General features: G+C 56.3%; 1 protein-coding gene across 2 annotated transcripts in view; it reads left to right on the forward strand.

Moving 5' to 3' along the window:
* Window positions 1-22,418, forward strand: part of RRBP1 (ribosome binding protein 1) — a 54,607-nt gene extending 32,189 nt beyond the window's left edge. Inside the window, exons 4-25 of one of the 2 annotated variants that reach the window (XM_040981809.1) lie at window positions 4,627-4,775; window positions 5,717-5,839; window positions 8,662-8,814; window positions 9,851-9,969; window positions 10,320-10,473; window positions 12,063-12,201; window positions 13,650-13,819; window positions 13,905-13,939; window positions 15,033-15,123; window positions 15,641-15,733; window positions 17,062-17,154; window positions 17,241-17,321; window positions 17,428-17,517; window positions 17,970-18,062; window positions 18,367-18,438; window positions 18,783-18,878; window positions 19,228-19,311; window positions 20,515-20,610; window positions 21,164-21,247; window positions 21,511-21,609; window positions 21,713-21,856; window positions 21,954-22,418. In XM_040981809.1, coding sequence (XP_040837743.1) covers window positions 4,627-4,775; window positions 5,717-5,839; window positions 8,662-8,814; window positions 9,851-9,969; window positions 10,320-10,473; window positions 12,063-12,201; window positions 13,650-13,819; window positions 13,905-13,939; window positions 15,033-15,123; window positions 15,641-15,733; window positions 17,062-17,154; window positions 17,241-17,321; window positions 17,428-17,517; window positions 17,970-18,062; window positions 18,367-18,438; window positions 18,783-18,878; window positions 19,228-19,311; window positions 20,515-20,610; window positions 21,164-21,247; window positions 21,511-21,609; window positions 21,713-21,856; window positions 21,954-21,989 — 2,294 coding nt within the window. In that variant the 3' untranslated portion in view covers window positions 21,990-22,418. Of the gene's footprint in view, window positions 1-4,620; window positions 4,776-5,716; window positions 5,840-8,661; window positions 8,815-9,850; window positions 9,970-10,319; window positions 10,474-12,062; window positions 12,202-13,649; window positions 13,820-13,904; window positions 13,940-15,032; window positions 15,124-15,640; window positions 15,734-17,061; window positions 17,155-17,240; window positions 17,322-17,427; window positions 17,518-17,969; window positions 18,063-18,366; window positions 18,439-18,782; window positions 18,879-19,227; window positions 19,312-20,514; window positions 20,611-21,163; window positions 21,248-21,510; window positions 21,610-21,712; window positions 21,857-21,953 lie in introns of both variants that reach the window. The other variant, XM_040981808.1, reaches the window with a different exon arrangement.
* The last annotated feature ends 2,860 nt before the right edge of the window (window positions 22,419-25,278 follow it).

Raw genomic sequence — 25,278 nt, forward strand, 5'->3', positions numbered from 1 at the left:
TTTTTAAGTTAAAAAAAAAAAGAAGGGCCCAGCGCAGTGGCGCAAGTGGTTAAGGTGCTTGCCTTGCACGCCCTGGATCCCATATGGGTGCCGGTTCTATCCCGGCAGCCCCGCTAACCTTCCAGCTCCCTGCCTGTGGCCCGGGAAAGCAGCAGAGGACGGCCCAAAGCCTTGGGACCCTGCACCCGCGTGGGAGACCCGGAAGAGGCTCCTGGCTTTGGATCGGCATAGCATCGGCCGTTGCGCTCACTTGGGGAGTGAATCTTCAGACGGAAGATCTTCCTCTCTGTCTCTCCTCTCTGTACATCCGCCTTTTCAATAGAAATTAAAAAAAAAAAAAAAGAAGAAGAAGAAGAAGAAGAAGAAGAAGAAAAAGCTCCATTGTTTGTCTCTGAATTTAGTAAACTGCACCACAGTCTGTATGAAGCCTGGTATTTGTCAAGCACCCTTTGAGCCACAGAACAGAGCATCTTGCTCCCTTGGGCTGTAGTGACCAGCCAATCCCTTGGCACACAGGTGTCCCTAGCACCTGGCAGGCACCCTTGCCACCTCTTCTGAATCAGGTGGAAATAGAGTTTGAAATCTGGAGTCAGAACAGTGGTTATGGGGCCGGGGGAGGTTTTGGCATACCTGGCTGGAGAGTTATGTTTGAGGTGGCTGTGGCCTGAGCAGCTCACGTGTCTGTCAGGTCCTTGTAAGAGTGCTTTCCTCACAGGGTTGGCACCTGCCACACAGCCTTGGTTCATGAAGGTGCCATCATGGAGAGGCTGGCTAGAGTACCTTATTCCTAAAGATGGCACTGCCTGCCAGCCAGGGATAAAATCCAGACGGGAGCTGTTGCCTCTGATTCATAGGAGGGAGGCCATCTGGACTTGGGGTCAGCAGGAGTAGGGGACTCGCCTTGCATTTCTGAATCAATCTGACTGCAGATGCGGTGATGCCTTGTGCAGTGCTTGGCTCTTAGGAACCCAGAAGCCCCTTCCTAGGGCTTCTTGCCTGGGTGTCTGGGGATGGCAGGGTGCTGCAAGTGTGGCTAGGGCGGGTTCCTTTCTCCAGGTGGCCTTCTGCACAGGGCGCAGCCGGATTTGGTGTAATAGAAGGCATGTGTCTGTAGGGGAGGCCTTCAGGACGGGTGGAAACGAATCCCCAGAAGGAGGAGGATGTTTGTCATCTAATTCACCTGGAGACCCATTGCTGGGTCAGGAGCCACCATTGGAGTTCCTAGAGTGATGCCTGGCCCTTTGGCAGCAGCCAGGCCTCCTGAGTCTTCAGATCTGGGCCCGTCTCTGGGCTGCTGCCCTAGCCTCGTCCCGCTAGGGGTCCTGAAACCTCACTCTTGGTCTATAGGGTGAAATCTGATGGCCCAGGCTGCTCTCCTGTGCTGCTGCCCTCACCAAGCCCTCACCACTGCCGCCTCCTGCCACCATGTGTGTGGTACCTGCTTGAAACCCATGCTGGTGCTGCTTGCTGGCCTTCCCTCCATTTTGCCTGGTCTCCTGTCTGCCTCTCTCAACATAGTCCTACCATTACCTCACTTTTGCAGGTTTAGCATTTTGCAAACTGCCAGATACACAGTAGGTACCTACTTACTATGGAGACTAGCCGGACCTGCCTGCCCTGAGCACACGCACATTGAGTGTCAGCTGATGTCAGGCTGGAGCTTTCTGATGGGCTCATTCTGGGGCCAAGGCGATAATCCCCACCCGTTAACCAACAGCTGTCTGTGGGCATTGGAGCAGTTCTTGGCTTGGTTCCGATGCTCTCTCTGTGGCTGAGTGAGCCAGTGCTGGGCTGTTGAGTCTCCTAAGTTCTGTTATAGCTGAGGCCCTGGTTATGATGCAGGCAGAGAGATTGTCCCTGAATTGTAGGGTTAAGCTTCCATTGTGGCTGTAAAAGAGAACATCATTTTGAAATGTGGGACACTATAATTCTGGAAGGGGGGGTCCTGGGAGGAGCAGGGCTTGTTAGCTGATGTTCTGCCTGTTTAGAATCTTGAGTGAGGACAGTGGTATCCCTGGCCGGAGGAGGTGCCGAGGTCCCGGGCTGACATCCTGGACTGGACTTGGAGGGATTGGCTCTGGGGCATCAGCTTTGCCTTCCTTTGCCGTTCCCTTTGTGAGGGGTCGGGGTCTGGGCTTCTGCCATCTTCCCTTGAAGGCTTGCCCTGCTGTGCCAGGAATCATCCTGGGCCTGTTGCAGTTGGATCACTGTAGCTGGCTGTGAGGGAGGGATAGGTGACAGCTCTGCTTCACAGACGGGACACCAAGGCAAAGGGAGGTGAACCTGCTTGTCTAGCAACATGCCTGTGGGGTGTTAGTTCAGCCCCTCAGTTTTCTTCCTTGGTTTTTTGTGGAATTAGCTGGCAGCACTATCAATCAGGAATGGCACATTAAAATCTCGTTTCTAGTCTTGAACTAGTCCACAAAGCTGAGTATCTTAGTTTCTGCTAAGAGGGTTTTACCTGAAAGAATGTGCCCAGGGCTGCTTGGCTAGGATTGACGGACCTGTCCCTGAGTGTCACTGTGCCCTCTGCAGTGTCTGCTCCCTCAGTGAGCTAACCTGTGCAGTACACTTCCCTGCGTCCTTTCAGCCTGTGGTTTCCCAGATGAACTGTGGAGTTAGACAGGTTTCCTTTAGTGCCTTTCGTGTTCACAGTGCCAGGGATTGCTGGAGTCACCAATGTATGCCGGAGACAGTGACCTGGTCCTGCTCTTTCGTCTCGGGAAAGTCCTGCCTCCTCCTGCTTCTAGGAGCTTTTTTTCAATTTCAATATTACGGCCCCTGACTTTGGGACAATAAAGGTGTCACAGTCCTTAGGTAAATAGTTTAATCAAAAATGGCTTTATAATGTTACAGTTTTTAAAAATAATTTTAAAGACAGTGTGGGCAGGGTTGGGGATGGATAAAAGAGAAATGGCTTTTCCTCAGCATAGTTTTGAGTTGTTTCATTTGTTACAAGGTTTATTGCTTTTTAAAATTAAGATATTAATTAAATTTAATAGACTTAACATGAATAAAAAATTGTAAAAATAGCATTTCCAGGGAATACCAGAGGTGGGCAGAGGCTGCAGGATGAAGCACACACAGCTGTTGGTGGCTCATACCTTGGAGAGCAGTGGGCCTGGCTGTACACTGTGTGGGAACCTGGAAGGCAGGGTCTTCCAGAGGAGAGTACGTGAGAGGCCAGAGCCCCTGGTCCCTCGTAGGACAGCCGCTGTGGACAGCACTTTGATGCCCAGGGTTGGGCAGGAGTGGAGCAGAGGAGTTTCGCAGTGTGAGTACATATGTGTGGCATACCTGTGATTGAAATGTCCCACCTCAGCAATGTCAACAGAGGCTGGCCAGAAACAGTCTGTGTGGATCCAGATTCATCCAAAATGCTCTTTCAGCATCTAGTCACTAAATACAGATCATTGCAGACATCTTACTAATTTTTATCCAAGCCTTTGAAACTCCTAGCATTTCCTACTGGTGGCCCTGGGAGTCAGGAGTCAGGAAGAGGAAAAGCTGTTGGTGACCATCAGTTTGACATGGAGTCATCCTGCCTAGGCTGCAGCTCCAGTGGCCTGGCTGAGCTCAAATTCCACCCCCATACTTCCAAAAGCAGGCCTTCACCTCTGCACACAGACACGATGCCACAGAAAGGAAGAAAGAGGCTTTCCCCACACCCTCCCTGGGGCCCCCACAAGCTGTGACACCTGTAGTGTCAGTGTGGGTATTTGTAAGCTGTCGGGCTTCATCAAGTTAGGACATTCCAGGGGTGTTCATGATAAGCAGTTCACCCACGTCCCCTCATTAAGGTGCCATGCTAAATGCAGTGACTTGCCATGAAAATATTGTAACAGGTAAGTGAAAACATTGTGACAAGCCTGAGAATTCAGAGTTGCTGTGGAAACCTCCCCCCAGTTCTCTGTCCATCCTAGGTGGGCTCAGCTAAGGAGCAGCCCAGTGATTTTTTGGCTCTTCTGTTGGGCTCCCAGACAGATTCTGCCTGCTCAGGGATAGCTGCCTAGGCAGTGTCAGTGTGATACGCCCTGATCAGCCACAGGGAGGACAGAGCTGGGGGTTTAGAGATGACTCTCAGTTGTTGGCAAAAGGCTGTGTCCTCCAGGCAGTCATCAGTGGACCGGCCTGTCCCAGGCTTCCTTCTCCACAGGCCTGTGTTGCTTGTGCTTCGTCCAGGGAAGGTCAGAAGTAGGATGTTTGGGCCTGTTACTCTGTGTGTGTAGCAGGGTAAGGGATAGATTTGGGACTCAGGACCCACAGTGGTCATGGCCAAGTGGGAAAACCTTGTCAAACCAGGGCGGGGGGACTGAACTAGTGCATTGCTGGTAGGAGAGGAAAGTCACTCATGCGTTGTGTGATTCTACTCAATTATTTCCGTGGTTTAAAAAGGAGGCTGGTTACTCCTGGCCCAGGCAGAGGCTTGGGGCAAATTCAGAGGCTGGAGCAGGGACTCCTTGCCTCATACTTTTTAGTGTTTCTCAGGAGATTCGTCCAGGGCCTGCCCACTTGCCAGGCAGACAGAGTTCTCGTTGGCTGTATGGGCTTGGGGAGCAGCATCAGGGCTGCTGCTGGGGTTTGGGAGTGGGTATAAGATCCTGTTCCTTCCCTCTTCAGGTACAGGGCCCCTGGACACCGACAGCCCTCTCTACCTGCCCTACACGACGCTAGTCTCCACAATTGGAAGCATGGTGTTCAATGAGGGGGAGGCCCAGCGGCTCATCGAGATCCTGTCTGAGAAGGCTGGCATCGTTCAGGATACCTGGCACAAGGTAGGCCCCCCCAGTCCCTGGCCATACTATGAGGTCACTGCAGCTGGCCAGGTTGAGGATTTGGGGGCCACTTACAAGCTGACCCTACCACCTTGCCAAGCTGCAGAGGATGTTCCTGGAAGAACCTGCACTTCTCTTTCCAGGCAGACTCTGGGGTCCCTGCACTCAAACCAAAGCTGTGAAGGGTGAAGGGCCACTGTGTTCCAGGAGACCCTGGGTGTGGAACAAGGAACTGGGTACCTGGTATCCTCCCACTCCTCCCCACCCTGCACACTGCCTCGCCCCCACGCCAGTTTGCAACCAGTGTACAGTGAGGAAGTTGTAGGGACAGCATGTGTGAGGGAACCCTGTGATGAACCCAGAAGTACCCCTGCTGTCAGATGTTACCTCCACTTCAGTGCTCTGGCCAGTAAGACCAGGAAATAGCATGTGTGGGTGCGCGCGCACACACACACACACACACACACACGTTTATTCCTTTACTGGAATCAAGATGTTAGGTAATTTGCTGGAGGGTTTTGTGTTGCGAGCATGTCTCAGGAGCCTTGCCTGAGGCCAGCAGGAGCTGGGGTTTGATCTTGCATCACACATAATAGCATTCCTGCTAGGGGCTCCTGGCTCAGGGAGTGGGACCCTTCTGGCTGTGAATGCTAGAGGAGATAGGCTCAGTTCAAGCCACCACCCCATAACCATATTCCTCATCCCCAGGCTGCCCCCACCAGCTCAGGGGTGACTCTGAACCAGAAATGAAGTCTGTTCCTGGGAGGGGCTAGAAATGGCCGCATATGGGAAAAATGCCCTAGGACATGGTGCCCCGGCGCCTGGAGGCCTGGCAGGCTGTGTGGCTCCGGCAGTGTTCAGATTCAGGCATACTCACCTTGGGGGGCAAGCCCTGAGTCTGTCTGTCCCCCTATATTTATGAAGCTCTTGGGCATTTCTAGGCTACTCAGAAGGGTGACCCCGTGGCGATTCTGAAACGACAGCTGGAAGAGAAGGAGAAGCTGCTGGCCACGGAGCAGGAAGACGCGGCCGTGGCCAAGAGCAAACTGAGGGAGCTCAACAAGGTACAGCCCCTGCTGTCCTTGCCCAGTGAGGACCTCCGCCCACTGCTGCACTTGGGTCGCAGGCTCTGGGGGTGGCTGCTCAGTGGAACCTGCAGGCCCAGTGAGTGACATGAAGAGTGCGTGGAAGTTAAGCAGCTGCTGGGAGCTCAACTGGCTCAGAACTGACTCTCACCAGGCTGGTCCCATCACGAAGAGGGTCCTGGTTTTCAGTTGGGCACCATACATCTATAGTGGTTTCTTGAATTGAGTGAAAACCCTGTGGGGAGGCGGAGAAGAGCTTTTTCCAGTATCAGAGAGTGATGTGTAAGGAGGCAGGCAACTTTAGTGTCAGCTGCTCGCATGGCAGGGGAGATGATTCCTGGGAGGGCATCCTTGAGGACATGCTGGGACCCATAGTGCTGCAGACCACTCTTGGCCCTGCCAAGTTCACCAGGATCTGTGTCTTGACTCTCCACTTCCCGAACCCTGCCTTCCAAGAGGACATGCAGAACAGGGCAATAGCACTGCATTGGGAAGCTGTCTGCTCCTCTGTCCTGGGCCGTAGGTGCAGGAAGGTGGCCTGCAGCACTTCCTGCTGGTATTCAGGAGGACCAGGAGATGAGGTATCCTGTTTTTCTGGCCTAAATTCAGGAGGTGCAGTTAAATTAGACTGGAAGGATCGCTGGGTGGAGGTAGGCAAGAACAGAGAAGTAAAGGGCAGGCCTCCAGTGGCCATTGCCATTTACATTCTCTCTGCCATGCCTCTGAAGCGTACGTACGTGCAACCTCCACATGAGCTGCTCTGGGTTTTTGGTGAACTGTGGGATGGCTGGAGCTGCCCTCCCAGGCTCAGAAAGCCCATTGTGTCCACCTCTCTTTCTGCAAATCGAAGAGCGTTTACACCACAGAGATTGGCATGTGCTGCAAATGTGAGCTTCCCATCCCAAGGGCCTGCTGGTTTCAGAGTCTTGATTCATTCCCTCTTTATAAGCAAACTGAGGCATCCTTATGAGATTTTGACACACACACCCTCCTCGAGTTAGAAGGGCTAGTGAGCCATTGCCTGGCTAGTTCCCCATGCCTCCCACCTTTAACACAGAATGGCTGGAGTGTGACCAGTTACTAGGTGGCCACTTCAGGCAGTGACATGTGGTCCTCACCTCTTACTCTGGCTGGCTTCCCTGTCCACTGGAGTCAGGTAGCCCAGACGTCAGCTCATTAACAGCCCCCTCCCTGTGCTGGTCACTGGACACAAGTATGCTCTCCTTCAGCACCAACTGTGAGTTGATTTCCAAAACCAAGGATGGCAGCAAGTACACCTTGCATGTGAGGAGGCAGCCCAGCCCTGCCTGCGTGGGGCAGCAGTAGATTCCTGGCTGTAAGCCTCGGGCAAAGCCTTTGCCTCTCGTAGCCCAGCACCCAACTGTGGTGCTGAGGTGACACAGGTGTATGGATAACAGCCCATGGCAACTCCCCCCACCCTCCCTCTTTAGCCATGGGCATGCCGAGGCCTTTCTGTGCTTTGGTTTCCTCCTCTCGAGGCTGGACCAGGCACTTCAAGGGGCTGGAGTGAAGAAGCTAGAGGGAGAAAGGAACCTTCCAGTTTGGTGTGTGTGGAGGCACACTTGTGCTGCCCAAATTGGGGTTCCTTGCTGAGGTACGTGGTGCTGCCTCCCTGGACAGAGGAGGGCATCGGTCTTCCACACCCAGATCTGGCCATACCTCGTTTGTCACGTTTCCCCAGCACTGGTCTCACATCTACTTGAGCTGTGGATCACTTTCCACATCTGACTAAGAATCAGATGAGCAGTGGACCTTAATTGTCCTCTGTAGGCACAGTGGGAATGATGCCCTCCCACTACTAAAGACGAGGCAGTGTCCCTTCGGCAGCCCTGCAGGCCCACCCTGGGGAGAGCCAAAGGATGCCGATCTTTGAAAAGCAGGGCCAGTGGGTGCCAGCTGATCCCAGGAGTGCTGATCCCAGGAGTGCTGACCCAGAGAACCACATGAGTACCCTGTGCCACTGTGGTCAGCCCAGTCCATGCCCTGGTTCTTCTGTCTCAGCAGATGGGCTTCCCTCACAGCGCTGGTAGGGAGAAGGCTAGAATTTCCCTTGTGTGGTCTTGTGCCCAGTTCGGGGAAGGGGAAAGCCCTGAAATTTCATGGGGTACTTGCACCCAGGCATCCAGTAGGGAAGCCATGTCTTTAGTGTATGTGCTCACCATATAGACACTGGCCTGGTCAGGGGCAGGAAGCATGCCCACCACCCTTCCTCAGGTTGTGAACCCTGCCTTTCCCCACATTGTTCAGTGCTACTATCCTGGGATAATTTGCCAACCCTGGGTTCTGCTGCCTGTGCACAGGCTGCCAGCTCCCCAGATTGTGGGCATCCTGGCAGGGACTGGAACACACATTCCTTTGGACTGGAGTAGACAAATGGTGGCTCCTGGCATGCAGGCCCTCTAGAAACGCTGGCCACATCCTGGTCCCAAGCACCAAGGGTCGTGCCTCTCTGTCGTAACAAAAGTGTTGGAGGGGAAGTGGATGTTCTGGGAACCTGGTGTGAGCCACGCTGCGATGTTGTCAGCGGAGACAGGCTGAGCCAGTGCTCAGGAACACCGGGGTAGTAGGCTCTGCACGCTTCACCATGGCCAAGGCCACGTCCAGCCAGGTCAGCAGGCTCTCTTGGTGCTCCTGCTGTTGTTGGCAGGGCTCTTGGTGGCCTCAGCCAGCTGTAGGGGTCTCTACTGAGCTCTCAAGTCACCTCCTGACCTTGGGGGCACTTACACTTCTTCCTCCACAGGCCTGACCGGCTCTCTCTCTCTCTGCTATCCTCTTCCCAGGAGATGGCAGCTGAAAAGGCCAAGGCAGCAGTTGGGGAGGCCAAGGTGAAGAAGCAGCTGGTGGCTCGGGAGCAGGAAATCGCAGCTGTGCAGGCGCGCATGCAGGCCAGCTATCGAGAGCACGTAAAGGAGGTGCAGCAGCTGCAGGGCAAGGTGGGCAGTGGCACTGGGGCCCTGGGGGTGGGGGGCACTTGGTGGTTGGGGTGCAGGAAGCTGGGGTTATCTAACTGGACAGAGGTGCTGCATTTCATGTTAATCAGGAAAGTACGTTAGAGTTTAGAGCATGTTCTGATAACATAGCTTCAAGCAACCAGCTCTGTGCATCAGGTGCTCAGCCTGCCTGTGACCCTGGACAGTGCTTTTTTGCTGTGGGCTTGTGAGCGCCAGAGTCACAGTGAGGCTGGACCTGTGGTGCAGAAGGTTAAGCTGGCGCTTTAGGATTTAGGATGGTGGTGTTCCATGTTAGAGCACTTGTTTGAGTCCCAGCTGCTTTGCTGCTTCTCGCTATTAAATCCTTGGGGAAGACCCAAGTCACTGGGCCTCTGCAACTTGTGTGGGAGACGCGCATGGGACCCCGACTCCTGGTTTCAGCCTGGTCCTGACTTGGCCATGCTACGGAGAGTGATCCAGTGAGCAGGAGGAAGATCTCTGCCTTCTTCACTACTCACTCACTCACATTCTGCCTTTTATCTAAATGAATATCTTTTAAAAGGAAAGCACAGATCTGAGGTTGGCACCAGGCAGCTGTCTACCCTACTCAGAGCCTGATCCTTATCTCACATCCCCGCCATGGTCGCAGCCTCCTGCCTGTTGCCTGGCTCAGAGGCGCAGGAGGTCAGAGGGCAGGAAGGGAGTCTTCCTCAGGATGCCTAAGAGGCTGTGACTTGCGGTTGTGTGCTTCATCTCAGCACAGTCGACTCTGGTGACCTCAGGAGCAGACCTCCCCAGATGTGTCACGCTGTGACCTCAGCCTGTGACCACAGGCCGGCAGTGAGCAGTGAGGTGGAGAGGAGTGGCTGGCAGCCTACACTTGGCCTCAAGCCCCCAGCCTTGATGTTCTGGTCTCTTGCTGCCCGGCATTCGCTTCCATCTGGGGGTTCTGTCATATGTCTTCACTCTGCCTCATCTGGAAGCCAGTTCTCTTGGTGGGGTCAGGACAGTTCTGATGTCCCTGATGGTGTCGTTGCAGATTCGAACTCTTCAGGAACAGCTGGAGAATGGCCCCAACACTCAGCTGGCCCGGTTGCAGCAGGAGAACTCCATCCTGAGAGATGCCTTGAATCAAGCCACCAGCCAGGTGGAGAGCAAGTAAGCCACAGTGACCCTGCATCCCCAGGGCTCCAGCACCTATAGAGGTGTGCTCTGGTTTCTTGCTAGATGTGTAACTGTGCCCAGGCACCATGTATGTGAACCAGGGATTGCCTTACAGTTTTGCCGCCACCTGGTGTAGGGCCCTGACTGGGGCCTTCCTCCAGTGTCTGAGTCCTGAGTTCTAACAGCTAGCCTGTTGTCCCCCTCACTGCTACAGCCTGCAGCGCCCCCTGCCGGGGGCTGAAATATAATACCTGCTCCAGATCTGACTTTCAAAGCTGGGCATGGCCCAGAGTAGCATGGACGCCAGTGGCTTTCTTGCAGGCAGAATGGTGGCTTTCTTGCAGGCAGAACGCAGAGCTGGCCAAGCTGCGGCAAGAGCTCAGCAAGGTCAGCAAGGAACTACTGGAGAAGTCAGAGGCCAGCCGGCAGGAGGAGCAGCAGCGGAAGGCTCTGGAGGCCAAGGCTGCCACCTTCGAGAAGCAGGTGCTGCAGCTGCAGGTGAGTCGGGGTGCCCTGTGCACTTGCCACCCAGCCTGTCTGCATGGTATAGAGAGGCTCATGGTCACCCGGCCACACTTTGTCATTCTTTGGCAATAAAGCTCAAGCCCTTGACCTTAACCTAGTCAGTAACAGTGCCAGTGGGCATCAAGCAGCTGCTTCCCATGTGCTGAGCAAACTCAGCCAGTTCCCTTGGTAACTCCATGAGCCAGAGATACACTGGCATCTGCATTTTTCCCAAAGGGAAATTTGAGGTGACCACCCCTCCCTGCATAGCCAGGTCCCGCACATGGCAGGTAGAGTTTGAACTCCAACTAAGTTTAGCTCCAGTGTTGTTTTTGTCCTCCAACACTGGGCACCACTATGATGCTGCCAGTCTGCAGCAGACACCAAGCTGAGTGGCATAGATTCAGCCTCTGACTTCAATGCCAGGTGGATTTTGTTCTTTCTCAGCTTCCACACATGGCCTGGAAGCCTCTTCTCACAGGAGAGTATCCTGCCGCATGGTGCACAGCGCCCTGCTGCCTTCACACCCTCCTTGGGGTAGCTTTTAAGAAAGCAAGGACATCCTGGTGACTCCAGAGGCTTATTTTTGTCAGTAAAGGCTTTGTGATGTGGTAGGGAAATTGAAAAGGACTGGGATTGCATACACCAAATAGGCTAACATGTGAGTGGAAAAAAACAGATGTAGCTGTGAGCAGTGGAGCTGGCCAATGTGGAGTCTTCTCTTTCTGTGATGCAGGCAGACCTTGACAGTGAGATGGATCTGCCTGGACCTGTCAGGACCCATTATGGGAGGAAGGCGCAGGGATGCACAGATGGGTCCAGTCCTTATCTAAGACCAAAGGTGCTAGGACAAAAGGGTGCAAGTTTGCTTTTGTCAATGTCAAGGCCTCTGGAGACAACTCCCAGGCTCAGATCCCAGCCCTGCGCCCACTGGCAAGTCGTGTCAGAGCCACCGGTGCCTTGACATCGCTCATCAAAATGCGCACACCAGCTTTTATCTCCTTGCCCTAAGCAGGAGTGGAGAGGATGATCTGGTCATGAGGGCTGAGGAGGACCCAGTCTTCAGGAATCATTTGCAGACTGGCACTTCTTAACCCTACCTTCCCCTGGAACCTGCTTGTGACTTCAGCAGTCAGACACAGCACTCGTGTCCCAGGAGCCCAACAAGAGGAGTGCCCACACCGTACAAGGGGGCCCCTTGTGGCGCAGTGGAAGGTAGACCAGGCAGTGTGGTGCTGCTTGTAAGATCCTAGAGAGAACTATATAGGATTGCTGTTTGTATGCTGGCAACATCACAGGGTCTACCCCGTGTCAGGTGACAGAGGAGAACCACATGTTAAATGCTTTTAATCACATGCTACACCTGTGACTGTATAGATGCAAGGAGCCTCAAGCAAGAGGCCCCCGAGAAAGCCAGGGTTACCTCGGAGGAAGTGCTTGCTCACTGCAAAGCTGCAGCCCTTCTCACACAGAGACGATGATGTTCTTTCTTGCCTCCGCATGTCAGAGACCCACAGTGGGCTTTGGTGGGGTTTGGCTGACCCAGGTAAGAGTTCTGTCCTGCCCTCTGTGCCGCTCACCAGGTGTCACACAAGGAGAATGAGGAAGCCCTGCAGAAGCGCCTAGATGAGGTCAGCCGGGAGCTATGCCGAGTGCAGACCAGCCATGCCAGCCTGCGGGCGGATGCAGAGAAGGCCCAGGAGCAGCAGCAGCGGGCAGCTGGTGAGGGCCATGCCCCAGTGGCACTCCTTGGCTTGGGTCTGGGTTGCCCACCTCCTGGCCCCACTAGCAGGACCTAACAATCAGGTGTTGGGTATAGCACAGATGCTCCACTCTTCCTCTCAGAAGAGAGGTAAGGGTTCTGTCCTCTCGGGCAGGGATGGGGTAAGGAACCTGTGTCTGGGTAAACTGAGGCTGTGGCTAATGTCTGTTGATCACATATTTGTTCTGGGTCTTTCTGCTCTGCCAGCTCAGACAGATTCAGAAGGTAGGGCCTATCTTGGGTCCTTGCACCTCACTGGTGTGGAGACAGTAACAAGGATGAGGCTTTTGGGTGACCTTGGAGAAAGGGGGCAGCTGGTGCCACTGAGAGTTGGATGCTCCCTGACTTGGAAGGACCTCTGGGCAGATGTTGGGGGCCAATGGGCTGGGCCAGTTTTTCACCAGCAGTGTCACCAGCAAGGACAGAGTCCCACAGCAACATCAGCTGAGGCAGGATCAGCAAACTGTTTCTGTGAAAAGACAGATGAGGGACTCTAAGCTGCTGTGGATAAAAGTGGCTGTGAGCAGTATGCACACAGAGAGGCCTGGCTGTGCCTGCAGTTTGCTATATGGAAACCCAGAGCAGCCTTTGCCTCTGGCTTGCTGGCCTCTGCACCAGGGGCCACATGAGGCTTTAAACCAAATAGATTTGAGTGTTCTCTCTGAGGCAGGAAGGGATATATAGGCTTGAATTAGAGTGATGGAAGGGTCCAGCCCCATTAAGCCAGTTCTGGGCTCCTAAGAGGAGTGAACTTGAACCTGGCCTATTTGAGAACTAAAGTTACTGTGATTAATGGGGGACTGGGTGGAGGAGGGGCCCAGGTACCATGTGAAGTGCGTGGCTCAGGGCCAGGAACTGGCACACCTTGATCCATTTCCAATCTCTCTGATGCTGGTAGCAAGTGGGCCATGATGGTACAGCAACTGGGGTATGCCAAAGAAGAGGCTCTTGGGGGCCACCCAGGCCCAGAGGAGCAGAGCCTGCCCCAGGCAGAAAGGGGCCCTGGGGAGGTGGGGACAAGTGTGGCCGGTGGTAGACATGGAGTTTGAAAGCAAAGCAGCCAAGACAAGGGCCTGAGATGTTGGGATCTGGGTTTGAGGCGCCTGATTGGAGCTATGCTTGGAGGTGAGTGAGGGTAGGCCGGGAGGGTGGCAGGGCCACAGACACAAGCCAATGTCTTTGGGGCGAGTGGAAGTTCACTGAGATGCAGTCGCAGGCCATCATTGTCTCATCAGGGCTGAGGGCACTTCCACCCTAGTGTGTCCGGTGGCTGTGACCTACTCCTCCCCACCCCACCCTGGATCACACACTGGAGCCAAGGAAGCCAGCATTGGGTGTCATGCCTGCCTGGGGCAGCGGTCAGCAGGGGCAGCACCTCACACCCCTCTCCTTCCCTTCCCTGTCACAGAGCTGCATAGCAAACTGCAGTCCTCCGAGGCTGAGGTGAGGAGCAAGCGTGAGGAGCTGAGCAGCCTCCAGGGGCAGCTCAAGGAGGCCAGGGCGGAGAATTCACAGCTCACCGAGCGGATCCAGTCCATCGAGGCCTTGCTGGAGGCAGGCCAGGCCCGCAGTGCTCAGGTCAGCCCCTCCACAGGAAGTGGGGAGAGCTCTGCCTCTGCCCTAGCTCTGCCCTTGCCCCAGGAGCCTTTTGTGTCTTTTGCAGGCTAGCCACGCAGAAGCTGAGCAGCAACAGACCCGGTAAGCTGATGAGGACGAGATGCACTGGACTCTGCCCAATTGCTTCTATCATAGCCATGAGCAGAGGACCCTGGGAGATGCCACCTTCATGGTGCCCTGGGGAAGAGCCCCCTTTAGAGACTCCCTTCCTGCCCCATCCCTTGTCCCTCTGTGACTTAGAGGCCAGGACAGGCCTGGGCAGGAGAGAAGGCAGCCTGCAGAGGGTTCCTGGCTCCTCACAAGGAGCAAAACTCAGCCAAGCACCCACCTGTCTGTCTGCTACCACCCATTCAGCCACCACTTGGGCTCTGTCCACCTCACAAGGCAAGGGACACCTGGGCTGTGGTCAATAATTCAAGTAAGAAGAAGTTTTACACAGTTTAGAGTAGAGACCTGGGCAGGCTGCCTGGGTAGTTTGCTGGACTGGAGGTTTGGGACATAGGAGCTAATAAGCACACATGACTTCACTGCTAGCCAGACCTTGTCCCTTCTGGCAGCTGCCCCGGGCCCTTCTTGGGGCCTGTTTGCTACTGCTGATTGGAGACACACCTGGGTGGATTCCATGAACAGATTGGGGCTTGAGCTGATATGACCATACCCTCTGGGGCTTGCCTCCCTGGGGTCCACGAGGCAGTCACTTGGGACTTAGGGTGTGCCATAGGCTCTTAAGAGCACAAGGCACACGGTCCTTGAGGAGCAGTATTAGCCAGGGTCCCTGTGCTGTCATGGCTGCACTGAGTCTTTAGTTCAGGCTTCTGAGGGTCAGCTATGCCAGAGACAGGGCTAGCTTGTCTGTGCTGGGCTCCCCAGAGCAGGAGCTGTGCACCAGTAGCAGGACTAGGCTCAAGAGAAGAGAGTGTCTTATAGCATACCCCAGAGCCCATCCTGCACTGGCCACCATGGTGGGAGGACTCAGGCAGCTGCTCTGCCTTCCCTGGGAACCTGTGGCACTGGAGAGGCTCTCTCCGATAGACTGGCTCAGCCCCCAGGTGTTCCTTGCTGGGTGAGCCTCAGCTACACTGAGTGGCTAGGACAGGAAGGCCTTCCTAAGACAGGACCTGTGGGAGCTGTGGACCCCTGAAGCCAGGGCAGTGACCTCACTGTGTCCTCTTAGCCTTGGGGAGCTGGAGTCGCAGGTCTCATGTCTGAAGAAGGAAGCCATGGAGCTGAAGGAGGCCTTGGAGCAGCAGAAAGGGAAGAACAACGTGAGTGGCGGGTGTTGTGCTGGACGGGGCTGGCAGAAAAGGGTGCTGCCTGGATAGTCAAGGGGGCGGACCAGGAGGGCCCCACCTTCCAGTACACCACAGGTCCCAGGGCTGAGTTGGCTCAAGTATGGAGCCATCCCTGTGGTGGGAATGCTGTGCCTGGTGGGCACTGAGAGCAGGGAGTGACGCAGCTGTCATCCCCATGGCTGCCGAGGGTGTGAGGCCTTGGCCATATGCACCTTACCTCTTCTCCTTGAAGGCCCCAGGACTGTGTATGACAGCCGCCAGCCCCCAAGTGAGTTCCCCTGAAAAGACAATCTCCATGCACGCCCCATTCCTTGCCCACACTCCTGCACCTCAGCCTATCTTAAGTGCTACCCAGGAAAGCCTGCCTGCCTGGGCATGGCCAGAACAAGAACACACTGTCCCTCTGCAGGTCCTGCTTTGGCCTGGAGCACAGGGACTGACTGTTAGTGGCTGATTTTGTCCTTGTCTTCCTCCCCCCCCCCCCACCCAGGACCTCCGTGAGAAGAACTGGAAGGCGATGGAGGCCCTAGCCTCAGCTGAGAAGGCCTGCGAGGAAAAGCTGCGCTCCCTGACCCAGGCCAAGGTCAGGGCCTCACCTGCCCTCAGACTCACCCCTCACCAAACTAGCACTCCTGCCTGGGACAGGCACAGCAGAAAGGCTATGAACATGACAGGCCTGGCCCTGGGCTCCAGTGTCCTCTTTGCTGCTCCCCCTGCCCTCTCTCCCTTTCAGCAGGGCCTACCACCATGAGGGTACAGGACTAGGATGGCTGCCAGGGTGGAGTCAGAGGCCACAGGGTGGGAGCCTACTGCCTGCCCTACCCTGAGTGGGACTACAGCTCTGCCTGCTTCTGTCCTGGCCCTCTGAAAGCTTGGCCTAGAAAGTCCCAAAAGTCAGAGTGACGTCTGCAGTTGGTCACTTGGGTGAGGTCCCCTCTTGCCCGTTGCTCTGGGCTGTCTAGGTGGAGAGATGGTGAACATACCTCCCAGGGTCTGGGCCCCAGGCTAGAAAAGAACCTGCATACACGGCACATGGCACAGGGCTCCTGGCAAGCAATGATGTCAACTAAAGCCCTTGCCCACCCCATCTTTTCTGAAGGGCCAAAGTCCACCTGATAGAAAGTTAAGAGACAGGGTGAAGGCCACTAGACCTCAGTGACCACAGTGTCACCTGACATAGTTACAGTCACACTGGCAGAAGAGGAAAGTTGGCCCCAGGTTGTCTGCAGTGTGGACTGCCACAATTGCAGGCCCAGGGGTGGGCTGCACCACAGGCATGGGTGTGAGTCCAGAACCGGTGGGCTGTCGGAGACCTAGGCGTTCCTTGTCACAGGCCCCACACTACTTTTCCCATCACTGTTCCTCTGGGGCTAGCCTCCATTGACCCCACATCACTTGGAATTCCTGCTGCTGCTCCCTGCTCTCTCTAGGAGGTGACAGGGCCAGTGGAGGGTCCAGCCTACTAGGGACAGGCTGTTAGGAAACCCCAGAGATGGGCTGACTGCTGTCCCCAGGCTTCACCCTGTTGCTCCCTCAGTGCGGCGGGGAGTGACAGCTTTTCCCGGAGAGCCGCAACTGACTAATTTCCCTCCTACTGTGGCTTCTGTAAGACTCATTCTCTGTCCTGACCCCACCTCCACCCCAGCTGCTGTTCCAGGACACAGATGTCACCCCCTCTTCCAGAATGCCCATTCAAACTCCTACCCTCTCAGGAGAATTCTGCAAGTGAAAGGGTGCTGAACCTAGGCAGCTGCCACGAGGGGCCAGAAGGCCCAGCATCTGCTGTGTCCCTCTCATCTGAGCTCAGTCTGTTAGTGGATCCAGTACAGGCTGCTCTCGGTCAGCTCCACTGAGCCACTGCAGCCTCTCCTTGACTCCTTAGCTGAAAGACGACGCCCTGTCCCCCTGCAGGAGGAGTCTGAGAAGCAGCTCCACCTGACCGAGGCACAGACCAAGGAGGCCGTGCTGGCACTGGTGCCAGAACTCTCAAGCTCAGCTCACCAGGTAAGGGGGTGGGCAGGTGGGCAGCCCACCCTGTGTACTCGTGCCCAGGGCCTGTCTCCAGGCCCATCTTGCATGTCTCCTTGCAGAGTTATGCCGATTGGCTGCAGGAACTCCGAGAGCAAGGCCCTAAGCTGCTGAAGCAGCTGCCCACTGACATGGAAACCTCGGTAAGCAAGGCCCTGCCAGTGTCTGGGGAAGGTGTGCCACACGTGGTCTTGGCAGATAGCTGGGAAGAAGCCTTTGTGTGGGGCTTACCAGTCCCTGTGCCCACAGGACAGGGCTGCTGAGCTGAGGGAGGCCCAGGAGATGAACATCACCCTGCAGGCTGAGTGTGATCAGTACCGCACCATCCTGGCTGAGACGGTGAGCAGGCGGGAGTTGCGGGGAAGGACCCTGGGGCCCACAGTGTGGGAGGTGGCTTGGAGTCAAGGCTGGCGCTGGGTAGTCTGGGGCTGTAGGTCTCTCGGGGCATCGTTTAAAGGTTTGGGGCTGGTCACGGGGAGCAGTGAGCAGGCAGCTGTTGGTTTGAACCCTGCCCCCTGGGACTCCAAAGAGCAATGCTAGGGCCAGCACCCTTGGCCAGCCGAGTGCTAGCACCAACTGCCCAGCCCAGGGTTGTTGAGAGGCCTGGAGACCCCTTGTGGTCACAGCTCTCACCTCCCCACTGGGGCAGAGGTCTCCACAGCCAGGACTGGGCCTTGTTCCTCCCGGGGGAGCACACAGGAGGCACAGCAAGAGCTGAGGCCACAGGGCCATAAGGAAGGCCTGGCAGGAAAGCCCCCTGGTTCAGTGTGCCTCCTCCCACCCCTTCCTAGGAGGGCATGCTCAGAAACCTGCAGAAGAGCGTGGAGGAGGAGGAGCAGGTGTGGAAGGCCAGGGTGGGCGCCAAGGAGGAAGAGCTACACAAGGTAGGCAGCCCCTTCCCTAAGCACCTCACCACCCCCTCCCCCATGACTCCCAGGGACTCACTGGGCACAGAATGTGAAAGCCTCTGGGGGAGCATTACTGGGGCCTCCTCCATTAAGTGAAGAACTTGGTGGTCACCGTCACCCCTTGTGGGTTCCTCTGTCGGGAAGAAGCTGTGCCCCTCTGCTGGAAGTTGGTGTGCCTTGGGAGATCCCCCTTGGAGCCTGCTGACCAGGGTGGTGGTCCTGGGGCCCCAGGCGTCTCTGGGAGGAACCTGTGCCTGACAGACTCTCCCTGGTTCTGCAGTCTCAGGGCACTGTGCAGCATCTTGAAGAGGTCGTGCAGAAGCTCAAGGCGGAGCTCAAAAGTTCAGATCAGGTAGGTGGGTGGCAGCTGCTCTCAGGGGAACAGAGTCCAGGGCCACAGGACAGGCCATTCTCTCCCGCACCACGGTCGCTTCCTGGCTGTCTCCAATGGGAGCCTCCATGTGTCCTGAGTATGTTGAGGACCTGCTTAATGTGTGGCCATGCAAACAGGAGTAGAGAAGAAAATGGAGGCACATTTCTCCAGTGTGGCAGTGCTAGGGCTGGAGCCATTTTCAGGAAATGGTCTCAGCATCCGCAGTGGTCGTGGGCCATGGAGGGTCACTCGTCACCCTGGGCTGCTTTCAGCTGGGATGTCACATGTGGTGTCAGCAATGATGGCCACTTGTGTCCTGGCAGGTGCAGGAACACACCTCGCAGCTAGAAGCAGAGCTGGAGAAGTACATGGCAACGGCCAGTGCCGAGTGCCAGAACTATGCTAGAGAGGTGGCAGGGGTGAGTCTGCCCTCACCACCAACCCTCAGCCTTACATGCGAGCCTTACTGTGAGTCTGGGTCTCAGGTGAGGCTCAGCCTGTACGCACCCTGCCTGGTTCGCTGGCCCGAGATGCTCAGAGAGACAGGTCAGGGTGTGGCGCCTAGATCGCTGCCATAGTTGGTGGAGGCAGAGTTTTGATTATGCACACCAGCATGACTAGTTGGGGTTCATCTTAGACTCATGGCTTCTTACATAAAGACATTTGGTGACCACAGAAGCCTGCCAGGTGTGTGTTGAGACCTGTGGTGCCATGTGGGCCCAGGGTAGATGGGTGGCTGTGCTGACTCACTCCCTGCTTCTCCCCAAGCTGAGAAAGCTTTTGCTCGAGTCTCAGTCCCAGCTGCAGGTGGCCCAGAGTGAAGCGCAGAAGCAAAGTGATGAACTGGCCCTGGTAGGTGGGCATGTGATCCCTTGCCACAGGTTGTGGGGAGGGGGAGCGGCTGTTAGATGTGTGGGAGGTGCTGCCACTGGCAGCAGCTGGGGTGGCATAGTAGAGGAAGCATTGCCATGGGAGCCCATGCTCCTGGTAAGCCCACTCCCAGGGTCTTGGGTCACCGGGTTCCCATGACACAGGACCTGGAAGCCATTGCCCAGTGGCTCTCAACAAGTTCCTTGGTTTCTGGAGGGCGGGGGTGCGTTTCTCACCCCAGCAACAACTGAGAAGTCAGCCACACAGGCAGGTGTGTAGAACCTGCTGCACGTGGCTCTGGGGGCCTTGTTGTGCCAGCCAACTTGAGTCCTGCCTGCTATGCTGTTGCCAGCTGCAGGATCTGACCTGCAACCCATCTCCTTGGGGCATTGCCACCCAGCTAGGTTGCATCTGTTCTGACATTTTGAGTCATTGTTAATGTCAAGAAACCAGAGGATGTGCAGTTCTGGCTTGGGAGGAGGCAGGCTGCGGCCTAGGGTCAGGCAGCCTCCCCGGATCACCTGGTCAGGCGCCTGCCTTGAAGGGCCCTCCTTCTAGTCACTTATTGGCCAAACTGGATCTGGACTGTCAGCAGGGTGTGGCCTGCATTTGGATACCCTGTGGAGAACCCCAGTGGCTTCTCACCTTGGACTGAACAATCTCACTTCTGCTTTTGGGGGGTTATGGAGGGAGGGGGTAGGGAGAAGCAATTGAGGTTGCTCCTTAAAGTAGGCAGGGCCTTGTGGACGGGCCCCAAGACCACCTGTATCTCTGGGAGCTCACACTGAGGCCCTGCCTGAGCTCCTGGGGGAAGCAGAAATGACATCCCAGGGTTCTGGAGCCTAGGAAGGGCCCCAGGTGGGGGCCTGTGTTCCTGAAGCTGCAGGATGTAGGCAAGGTCACCTGGCTCCACCCACCACTCCCTGCCACTTGAACTTGGAGCAGAGCCCTGGCTCTCCTGAAGCCCTCAGTTTGGCTCCCAGGGGAGCTGAGGTCCTGGCCTCTGACCCACCAGACATCCATGCAGGGGGATTAGAGGGACCCAGGATCCAGAGCAGGCCCCCTCTGTGTGGCCTTCAGGCTTGGAGAGCCACCCTGCTCCTCCGATGTCTGTGTTTGAGTGTGCAAGGCAAGGTGGGTGCATGACCATCCGTGATCTGCACAAACGTCCCCTCCCTGTTGCAGGTCAGGCAGCAATTGAGTGAGATGAAGAGCCACGTAGAGGATGGTGACGTAGCTGGGTCCCCAGAGAACTCCCCAGCCGAGCAGGAGCCCATGGAGGTTAGGGCGGTGAGCTGGCCCCCAGATGTGTCACTAACCCTGAGGCATGGTGTAGGTCGCCAGCTCTGTCTTCCCCTAACCCTGCGTCGCAGTTCCTAACCCACTTCCCCCAGGCCAGGGTCCCTGGGCCTGAGTAAGACACAGAGGGCAGGGCAGGTGCTAGGTGGGGGGCCAGGGTGCCCACAACTCTTGGTCCCAAGAACTTGGGTGGGAGGAACTCAAGGTTGGGGTATTGGCCATGGCCAGGGCTAAAGGCACCAGATGGAGTAGGTCTGCCCTTGGACCCCATTAGGATCTTTGCTCTCCAGAGTTTTGGCCCAAGGAGTAGCTGCCAGGAGTCCTCAACCAGGTGCAGGGACTTGTCATCAGGGTAGCAGTGGCATGGTCATAGAGGCAAGTGCCAGGACCCACTGCGTGGGGTGGGGGAAGGCTAAGAGAGCATGAGAGCTGCTGCAGGGAAGGGAGTGGGAGAGCCGTATGTGTCACCTGCCCAGGCGTCCTGGGCCCCCGCACTCCTTCGCTGGGTTCCCATGGGATTTGTGTCTGCACACAGCTCAAGACACAGCTGGAGCGGACAGAGGCCGTCCTGGTGGACGAGCAGACTCGGCGGCAGAAGCTCACAGCAGAGTTTGAGGAGGTGAGGCCCTGCATGTGATCCCCCACCCATCTCCCAGTCAGCGGTCCTCACCCCAGCCTTGACCACCTGATTAGCTGCAGCTGCGTTTCCCAGTGCCGGGGGTTATGTGAGCTGGGGGTCCCAAGGAGGTGGTACTTGGGGGTCACCCTGCTGCCTTGTTGGCCCCATGGGCCCTGTCAGCCTGGGTACCCCATCCCTAGGGGGCAGTCAGGGAGAATGCCAGCGAGGCCTCACGCTCTCTGGCCCTCCTTCCTCCACACAAGGCGCAGACAGCTGCATGTCGGCTACAGGAAGAGCTGGAGCAGCTCCGTACCGCCGGGCCCCTCGAGTCCTCGGGCACAGAAGAAGCAGCACAGCTGAAGGTAGGTGCAGGGCACAGTGGGCTGGGGCTGTGCTGGACCTGCCAGCAGCAAAGGTGGAAGACAGAAGCACAGGCCTGACTTCCACTTCCCTCTCATCCTGTAGGAAAGACTAGACAAAGAGAAGAAGTTAACAAGTGACCTGGGGCGCGCAGCCACCAAATTGCAGGAGCTTCTCAAAACAACTCAGAAGCAGTTGGCCAGGGAGAAGGACACAGTGAAGAAGCTGCAGGAGCAGCTAGCCAAAACCGTGAGTGTCTACCTCCTGCCAGTGAGGGCTGGAGCTGTCCTGGTTCTCCTAGCCTCATGGCTGGCCGGCCCCTCACCCTGCCCTCCGTTGTCCACAGGACAGCAGCGGCGCCAAGGAGGGCACCTCCGTCTGAGCCTCGTCTGCCACAAAGACCTTACTGTTCGACTTTACCAAAATGCCTTACACATTCCTTTGATGAGTCCATCGGCCCAGCACCACAGTGTCATCCAGGCCCACCTGCCAGGGGCTCCGAGAGAAGCCATCGGAGATGGGGCACTCAGCACCACAGAAACGGACCTCGAAGCCCTGTGACCCCCAAGAGGACCCGTCCCCTTGCTGAACACTATTCCCACTGGAGCCTGGGTGCTGGGAGGCCGGGGCTTGGGCCCTCTGCGGCCAGCAGTGCAATTGTTGTGTCTTCTGAGCAGGGTGGGAGTAGCCAGCCTAGAGGCTGCAAGGCCAGAACCCAGCACGGCGGCTGCCCCTCACCCCTGCAGACTGCCAACCGGAACTGGTGTTACCTCCTGGATGTGAATGCCATTAAAACCAACATCGTTATCCAGTGTGTAGTCTCCTATGGTGCTGGGGCACCTTCTGGGGGAGCATGTGAGCTTGGGGCTTGGTTCCTTGGAAGGCAGCAGACTGATAGCTGGGTGGAACAAGGGGTGGGACTTCTGACTCCTGCTCCCCCAGCAGCCTCAAGGCAGCAGAGGCACCATGCTGGACTACAGCGGCCTGAGCTGCTGGGTGAGGTGAGCCCAGGAGTAATGAACACAGGGCCATGGCTGAGCCCATGTCTCAGGAGGGTTGGTCCTGGGTAGAGAAGTCCCTGCCTGCCTAGAGGCAGAGCTAGTGTCCTTGGTGACCCACCCAGTGTGGGACAGAGGCACCTCAACCAACACAGAAAGCAAAAGAAGTGGAACTGAGGCAGAAAGACACTATAGTTCCTGGACCACGCCAGGAAAAGGAGGGGGGCCCGAGTGGCGGGTGTCAGCCAGCCATGTCAGAGGTCTGCTATTCCATTCCATCTCCCTGCTGAACCTCAGAAGCCTGGAGGCACTGACTGGCCAGGCTGGGCTGAGGGAGCCAGGCAGCACTGCGGGAGCAGGGGATATATCCCTACAGCTGAACTGTCCCTATGGATCCTTGGTGGTCCATGTGACTCCTCTGGAGGGGTCCTTCACCTCCACAACTCCCAACAGCATCTGCCAGGGGCCAGTCCTGGTTCTAGCCCAGTATGTACAGTCATAGCACATGGCACTTGGGTGTTGAGTTACACTGGAAACAGTCGTGGGACTCCTGGGAATTCTCCCTGCAGGAGTGGGCCTAAACTGGAGCCTGCCAGCAGAGAGGCCTTTGTTGGGCACAGCAGGTACAGCTCAGGTATGTGGTGGGGAAGTGCCAGGGACCCAGGTGATGATGACTAAATAAGGCAGGAGCTGTCCTGACAGGCTGCTCAGCCAAGAGAGACAGTCCTGTTAGGAACCTAGGGAGTTAGGAAAGGGAGCCCATGGGTCCTGAGACCTCAACACCATGAGTTCTGGCCAGGAAACGATGGAAGTGATCAGTGCTCAAGCCTGATGCCTGTACCTGACTGGCACTGAAGGGCCCTACCTGGCAGGGCAGGTGATGAATCCCCTTCCGCACAGCACTTGGCAGTAACACTAGGATCCTGGCTTCCTAGATGGGTCAGGATCAGAAGGGAGGAGCTTGGTTTTAGAGCAGTAGCCACTGAGCCCTGTTACTTGTGGTACTGCAGAACTACCCACTGAACACCTGGTACATCCAGGACAGGTGGCTTGGTACAGGAGCTCAGGGCCCCAGGCTGTGGCCTCTGTGGTTTGTCCAGACTGTGCCTGCGCCGGGACTCGGAATCCCCACCGGGGGCCTGGGAGCTGCATTTCCAGTGCACTGCTTGCTCTCTCCCCCTCTTGCACTCGAAAACACACACACACACACATACACACACACTGCAAATTGAACACTCCTCCACCACCATTACCCTCAGAGCCAGAGTGCACAGAAGGGCAGGGGTACAGTGACTGCCCTGTACTCTGGGTATAGCACCCCCCGCAACACCCTCAACACCCATGGGAGCCTAGCCATAGGGAAGACAAAAGCGGGTGCAGTACACTTTCTGGGGCCCTCACAGCAGCTCTGCCTGCTCCTCTGCCTCCACAGCCCTGAGGCCCAGCAGTGGCACCTCTAAGGCCAGCAGAGGGAGCCCGAGTTTGCCAGCAGCGGGCCTGCCCTGTCACCACACCTTTCAGGACAGTTCCACTCCACAGGACAACAGAAGCTAAGAGCAGCTGTGAGTGATTGACAAGAGAACATGCTCACCTCCACAGAATCCTGGCTCGCAGCCTGTGCTGGCGGGCACGCGGGTGGGCTTGTAACAGGCCTAACACCCAGCCTAAAGTTTCCCTTTGAGTTCCACCTGACACTAAAAGGTCCACACAGCCCTGAGACAGCACCTCGAGCACCAGAAGCCCATTCCAACTGGGCACTCAGGACACCTGACAGCTCATCTGTGGGCAACCCACTACAAAGTGCAGGCATCGAGCAGGGAAGAGACCGTGAAGGGCAGAGGACCAGCTTTGGGTGGGATAGGCCAAGATGAGGTTTCCAGTTGCAGCTGGCACCTCCAGGGAGATCTCACAGAGCTTCCTCGGGGCTGGGTCTGTCCCCTGCACATTTTCGTTTGGCAGCTCTAGGTGCCAAATCCTTGGACCGGAATGTGAGTGGCTCAAGAGAGCCAAGTGATCTGTGGCCATTACTGGGCTGGCTACTAAGCTGACTGGCCAGAGCCCAAGGAGAGCACTGAAACTTGGCTTCCGGAACATCCTATCATCACTCTTGTGCCAATCATGTCCGCTTCTTCAGCTGCAGCCCAAATAGGAGCCAGTCCAGGCATACTGGATTACAGACAGTGGCATGTCCCTGGCTGCTTGTGGTCTCTGATGGTCCAGTGGGCAAGGCACCTGTCAGAAAGGCTCATTCCTGACCAGCCAGCACTGTAGGCAGTTTTGGACACAGAAGACCTCTAGACTGAACCCAATTCTGCTTTCCAAGTGTCTGTGCTGTTTTCCCATGAGAGCAGCAACAACCCTCATGGCCAAGCTCTGCCTGAATAGTTAGCTAGAGAGGAAGGTTATCTGTCTCTCCAAGGGCCAGATAACCATTAGGTGAAGCCTAAGTCACCTTCCCTGCACCGACTAAAAGTATACCTGCAGTTTTATTCCCAGCCCACGGCAACTGAGGTCTAACCCTTCACTCTGTATCACAATCAACTATTGTAGCTGTTAGCATAATCCTTGGCCCCAACTTTTCCCTACAGTTCCCCCAGGAGCTGGAACACTGGTGAAGGCACCGCACCTGCAGCAGAGGCCTGGAGTCAGACTGCCAGCTAGAGCTCCTGATCC

Source organism: Ochotona curzoniae, unplaced genomic scaffold (assembly GCF_017591425.1).
Source record: "Ochotona curzoniae isolate NIBS_2020 unplaced genomic scaffold, NIBS_Ocur_1.0 contig_3520, whole genome shotgun sequence".
NCBI lineage: Eukaryota > Metazoa > Chordata > Mammalia > Lagomorpha > Ochotonidae > Ochotona > Ochotona curzoniae.